Source organism: Pristiophorus japonicus, unplaced genomic scaffold, assembly GCF_044704955.1.
Source record: "Pristiophorus japonicus isolate sPriJap1 unplaced genomic scaffold, sPriJap1.hap1 HAP1_SCAFFOLD_211, whole genome shotgun sequence".
Classification (NCBI taxonomy): Eukaryota; Metazoa; Chordata; class Chondrichthyes; family Pristiophoridae; genus Pristiophorus; species Pristiophorus japonicus.
The window spans coordinates 26,560-32,988 of record NW_027251810.1 but is presented as its reverse complement, the minus strand read 5'-3'; the positions used below and the strand labels follow the sequence as shown (position 1 = coordinate 32,988).

The window sequence follows — 6,429 nt, the reverse complement described above, 5'->3', positions numbered from 1 at the left end:
GTAAGTTCAGTGTCTGACCCTGATCTGCCCCAGGGAGTGTGCAGTGTGTGATGTCCCTGTGGGGTGCAGTAAGTTCAGTGTCTGACCCTGATCTGCCCCAGGGAGGGGGCAGTGTGTGAGGTGCCTGTGGGGTGCAGTAAGTTCAGTGTCTGACCCTGATCTGCCCCAGGGAGGGGGCAGTGTGTGAGATCCCTGTGGGGTGCAGTAAGTTCAGTGGCTGACCCTGATCTGCCCCAGGGAGAGTGCAGTGTGTGATGTCCCTGTGGGGTGCAGTAAGTTCAGTGTCTGACCCTGATCTGCCCCAGGGAGGGGGCAGTGTGTGAGGTGCCTGTGGGGTGCAGTAAGTTCAGTGTCTGACCCTGATCTGCCCCAGGGCGGGGGCAGTGTGTGAGGTGCCTGTGGGGTGCAGTATGTTCAGTGTCTGACCCTGATCTGCCCCAGGGAGGGGGCAGTGTGTGATGTCCCTGTGGGTGCAGTAAGTTCAGTGCCTGACCCTGACCTGCCCCAGGGAGGGGGCAGTGTGTGATGTCCCTGTGGGTGCAGTAAGTTCAGTGCCTGACCCAGACCTGCCCTCATTCCTCCTGCTCCAGGGGGCAGTCACGCTCCAATCGGTCTGAATTAATTGCAGGGTCAGCGTCATCTACTGGACACCGGCGGTATTTCAAGGCACATCCTGTCTCGCTCCATTCCAGAGAAATCCAAACCAAGCTGCAGATTCAATTCATTTTATTCTCAATTGTGTAACAAACTATAGCTCCATTTGTTGCAGCTTTCAATATTTGAATACAATCCTTTTGATGTTTAGTATCGGAATTTACGGTAGAAGAAACTAAATACCTCCCAATAATAGATAATTTAGAGGCTTATGGGGAAGGGGGAACTTAAAACTATCGCTGACACTAAAGAAAAAGTACTCAGTAAAATAATGGGACTAAAGGTGGACACATTCCCTGGACCAAAGGTGGAGAAGTCCCCTTGACCTGATGGCCTGCATCCTAGGGTCTTAAAAGTGGCTGCAGAGATAGTGGATGCATCGGTTGAAATCTCCCAAAACTCCCTGGATTGTGGAGAACTTCCAGCGGTTTGGAAAACCACAAATGTAACACTCCTATTTCAAAAGGGAGAGAGACAGAAATCGGGTAACTATAGACTAGTTAGCCCAGCATCTGTTGGTGGAAAAAAGCTGGAGTTCTTTATTAAGGAAACAGTAGCAGGACATTTGGAAAAGCATAATACAGTCAGGCAGAGTCAGCATGGTTTTAGGAAAGGGAAATCATGTTTGACAAATTTGCTGGAGTTCCTTGAGGATGTAATGAGCAGTGTGGAAGGGGGGACCAGTGGAGGTGGTGTATTTGGATTTCCAGAAGGCTTTCAGTAGGGTGCCATATAAAGGGTTACTGCTCAAGATTAAGGTTTACGGGTTTGAGGTTAATATATTAGCATGGATAGAGGGTGGGCTAACTAACAGAAGACAGATAAGTGGGTAATTTTGCATTTGGCAAACGGTGACTAGTGGGGTGTCGCAGGGATCGGCCTCAACTATTTACAATCTATATTAATGATTTGGATGAAGGGACTGAGTGTAATGTAGCCAGGTTTGCTGATGATACAAAGATGATGGGAAAGCAAATTGGAGGAGGACATAAACAATCTGCAAATAGATGTAGACAGGCTAAGTGAGTGGGTTAATATTTGGGAGATTGAGTATAACGTGGGAAAGTGAGAGGTTATTCACTTTGGCAGGAAAAATAAAAATACAATTTATTATTTAAATGGAGAGCTATTACAAAATGCTGCAGTACAGAGGGACCTGGTTGTCCTTGTGTGTGAAACACAAAAAATTATTATGCAGATACAGCAAGTAATTATGAAACCAATAGAAATGTTGGCCTTTATTGAAAGGGGATGGAGGATAAAAGCAGGGAAGTCCTGCTACAACTGTACAGGGTATTCGTGAGACCACACCTGGAGTACTATGTACAGTTTTGATCTCCTTACTTCAGGAGGGATATACTTGCATTGGAGACAGTTCAGAGAAGCTTCACTAGTTTGACTCCTGAGATGAAGGGGTTGACTTATGGGGATAGTTTGAGTAGGTTGGGCGTATACTCATTGGAGTTTAGAAGAATGAGAGGTGATCTTATTGAAACATATGATACTCAGGGGACTCGACAAGGTGGATGCAGAGAGAATGTTTCCACTTGTACGGAATCTAGAACTAGTGGGCATAGTTTAAGAATATGGGATTTAGAACTGAGATGAGGAGAGATTTCTACACTCAGAGGGTCGTAAATCGGTGGAATTCTCAGCCGAGAGAGCTGTGGGTCGCTGAATATATTTAAGGTGGGGATCGACAGATTTTTGAACGATAATGGAGTGAAGGGTTATGGGGAGTGGGCAGCGAAGTGATCTTATTAAATGGCACAGCAAGTTCGCGTAGCTAATGGCCTGCTCCTGCTCCTATTTCTTATCTTTCTTAAAGAGTGAATTAGAGATGCAATCACAATCAGCGTTATTTTTAATCTGAGCATTTTCCCGTTGATTAATTGGTCAAATATCCAGAATATTAAACTCCAGCTCAGTTATAGGGGGAATCAATATCAGCAGAAAGAAAACCTAACTGTCAGAATGGACACGATTCAGTCTGGGACATCAGCAGAATCCAAACCCTGCAGTCACTTGTGAACTCACTGGTGTCCCAGCAGGTGTGAGTACAGAGTGAATCCCTTCCCACACTGAAAGCAGGTGAATAGTCACTCCCCAGTGTGAACTCGCTGGTGTATCAGCAGGTTGAATAATGCAGTGAATCTCTTCCCACACTCAGAGCAAGTGAATGGCCTCTCTCCAGTGTGAACTCGCTGGTGTGTCAGCAGGTTGGATAATGTAGTGAATCCCTTCCCACACTCAGAGCAAGTGAATGGCCTCTCTCCAGTGTGAACTCGCTGGTGTGTCAGCAGGTTGAATAATGCAGTGAATCTCTTCCCACATTCAGAGCAAGTGAATGGCCTCTCTCCAGTGTGAACTCGCTGGTGTGTCAGCAGGTGGGATAACCGAGTGAATCCCTTCCCACACACGGAGCAGGTGAATGGCCTCTCTCCAGTGTGAACTCGCTGGTGTGTCAGCAGGTTGGCTGACTGAGTGAATCCCTTCCCACACACGAAGCAGGTGAATGGCCTCTCTCCAGTGTGAACTTGCTGGTGTATCAGCAGGTTGGATGACTGAGTGAATCCCTTCCCACACACGGAGCAGGTGAACGGCCTCTCCCCACTGTGAACTTGCTGGTGTGCAACCAGATCGGATGACTGAGTGAATCCCTTCCCACAGTCAGAGCAAGTGAACGGCCTCTCTCCATTGTGAACTAGCTGGTGCCTCAGCAGGGTGAATGACCGCGTGAATCCCTTCCCACACTCAGAGCAGGTGAATGGCCTCTCCCCAGTGTGAGCTCGCTGGTGTCTCAGCAGGATGCGTGAAGTAGTGAATGCCTTCCCGCACTTGGAGCAGATGAACGGCCTCTCCCCAGTGTGAACTAGCTGGTGCCTCAGCAGGGTGAATGACCGCGTGAATCCCTTCCCACACTCAGAGCAGGTGAATGGCCTCTCCCCAGTGTGAGCTCGCTGGTGTCTCAGCAGGATGCGTGAAGTAGTGAATGCCTTCCCGCACTTGGAGCAGATGAACGGCCTCTCCCCAGTGTGAACTCGCTGGTGCCTCAGCAGGGTGGATGAGGTCGTGAATCCCTTCCCACACTCAGAGCAAGTGAATGGCCTCTCCCCAGTGTGAGATCGCTGGTGTATCAGCAGGTGGGATGACTGAGTGAATGCCTTCCCACACTCGGAGCAGGTGAATGGCCTCTCCCCAGTGTGAACTCGCTGGTGTGTCAGCAGGTGGGATGACTGAGTGAATCCCTTCCCACACTCAGAGCAGGTGAATGGCCTCTCCCCAGTGTGAGTGCCCGGATGAACTTCCAGCTCAGATGGGTCATTGAATCTCTTCCCATAGTCCCCACATTCCCATGGTTTCTCCATGGTGTGGGTGTCCTTGCGTCTCTCCAGGTGTGATGATCAGTTGAAGCCTCGTCCACACACAGAACACGTGTACGGTTTCTCCCCGCTGTCAATCGCGCGATATTTTTTCAGGCTGTGTAACTGGTTAAAGCTCTTTCCACAGTCAGTGCACTGGAACTCTCACTCGGTTGTGTGTGTGCCGCGGTGCTTTTCCAGTCACACTGATGTTTGAAATCTGTTTCCACAGACAGAACAGACAAACATTTCACCTTCCACTTTCAAAGGCCAATGATATTCAGGCCCTGATGAATCGAATAATTCCATCAGATCTTGACGTGATGTTTGGTTTGAGTGTCCCGACGACAAATCCTGCCCTTCGAATAACCTGGAAAAGGAGTTTACACAAATAATTACAGCAAGTAAAGGACATTAATTCACAACCGACTATTCTAGATTGTATGGAACATTATTTCCTCTATTGTTCCTCCAAAGCTGTAAATCCCCGTTCCATACACTCTTCCCCAATCCCTGTCCTGAAATTGAAGCAGCTTGTCCTCCCTCCCAATTATCATCACCAACCCTGTCTGGGTTCAGTTCTACACTCACTGGGTCCCCTCCCCTGGAGGTGCTGACTCTGGCTGGGTTCAGTTCTACACTCACTGGTTCCCCTCCCCTGAAGGTACTGACTCTGGCTGGGTTCAGTTCTACACTCACTGGTTCCCCTCCCCTGAAGGTACTGACTCTGGCTGAGTTCAGTTCTACACTCACTGGTTCCCCTCCCCTGAAGGTACTGACTCTGGCTGTGTTCAGTTCTACACTCACTGGTTCCCCTCCCCTGAATGTGCTGACTCTGGCTGGGTACAGTTCTACACTCACTGGTTCCCCTCCCCTGAATGTGCTGACTCTGGCTGGGTTCAGTTCTACATTCACTGGTTCCCCTACCCTGAAGTTGCTGACTCTGGCTGGGTTCAGTTCTACACTCACTGGTTCCCCTTCCCTGAATGTGCTGACTCTGGCTGGGTACAGTTCTATACTCACTGGTTCCCCTCCCCTGAATGTGCTGACTCTGGCTGGGTTCAGTTCTACACTCACTGGTTCCCCTCCCCTGAAGGTACTGACTCTGGCTGGGTACAGTTCCGGAGATGAGGGTTTGTCTTATGAGGATGGGTTGAGCCAATACATGTTGCGATTCAGAAGAATGAGATGTAATTTTATTGAAACATACGATAATGAAGGGGATCGATAAAGTGGACGCAGAGAGGATATTTCCACTCACAGGGAAACTAAAACCAGGGGGGGCATAGTTGCAGAATAAGGGGCCGCCCGTTTAAAAACTGAGATGAGGAGAAATTTCTTCCCTCAGAGGGTTGCAAATCTGTGCAATTCTCTGCCTCAGAGAGCTGTGGAGGCCGGGGACATGGAATATATTTACGGTGGGGTTGGACAGATGTTTGAGCGATAAGGGAGTGAAGGGTGACGGGGAGCGGGCGGGGAAGTGGAGCTGAGTCCATGATCGGATCAGCCCATGGTCTGACTGAATGGCGGAGCATGGCTCCAGAGGGGAGCCAAGTGGCCCGGCTCCTGCTCCTATTTCTTCTGTTCTGGTGGGATAATAACCCTGGGGACTGTCCATGGGGATTGTAACCCAGGGAGAGAACAGCTCTGGGGCTTTCCTCTTACAATTGTCTGGGACGTAAGCCGTGAGCTGAGCCCTGAGCAGTGCCTTTAGGAGAGATGGTGAGAAATCCGAGGTGTTGAGACAATAAAATGACACAAAGTTGTTGCTGCTGCCAGGCGGACCGGTTAGAAACAAGACCCTGACGCAACTCACTTCGCTCCTGCACCAAGATGGCCACGCATGCGCGTTGTGGGTCAGCGAATAAAGATGGCGGAGGGGTCCGACTGATCGTCCTGCACAAAGATGGCCGCCGTCAGCCCGCGGCCCGAGAGCGGGAGAAAGCCCCGGAAGCTGCAGCCGCCGACATTGCGGTTATTATTCCGGGCTTCCGGCGGGCACCGGTTGTTTAGCAAGCCTCCCCGCTCACCCGCTGCGCCATTGCTCCGCTGCGAGCCGCTGAAAACGAGTTATTTTCCCAGAGCACACGTTCACTGCGTCCGCTCCGCCATTGCACGATGCCGCGCATGCCCCGAACACAGCCGGGTCCCCGCGCCTGCGCACCGGGCCCCCTGTAGTCTGGGCTGGGCACATTCTCTGTCGCCGCGAATGCTGGGTAAATATGCCGCCATGGATAAATCCCCCTCCATTAGTGAATTGAAGGGATTTACTGTGATTGCATTGGGCACTTAACCATGTTCATTCTGGCAGTTAGACTATGATTCTGCTGGTCTTCATAACCCCCCCCCCCCGCCCCCCATACCTGAGCTGGAGATTAATGCTCTGTATAAATAGTGAATACACCAGCTTGTT

The 6,429-nt window shown here is 50.2% G+C and overlaps 1 protein-coding gene across 1 annotated transcript; it reads right to left on the bottom strand.

The window, feature by feature from the left end:
* Nucleotides 1-745: 745 nt before the first annotated feature.
* On the bottom strand, nucleotides 746-6,136 carry LOC139245144 (zinc finger protein 84-like). Its single transcript, XM_070871103.1, has 2 exons — nucleotides 5,833-6,136; nucleotides 746-4,386 (listed from the first exon to the last, which is right to left on the bottom strand). Exon 2 carries the CDS (start codon nucleotides 4,020-4,022, stop codon nucleotides 2,754-2,756), a length of 1,269 nt encoding a protein of 422 aa, XP_070727204.1. The 5' UTR covers nucleotides 4,023-4,386; nucleotides 5,833-6,136; the 3' UTR covers nucleotides 746-2,753.
* Between the last annotated feature and the right edge of the window lie 293 nt (nucleotides 6,137-6,429).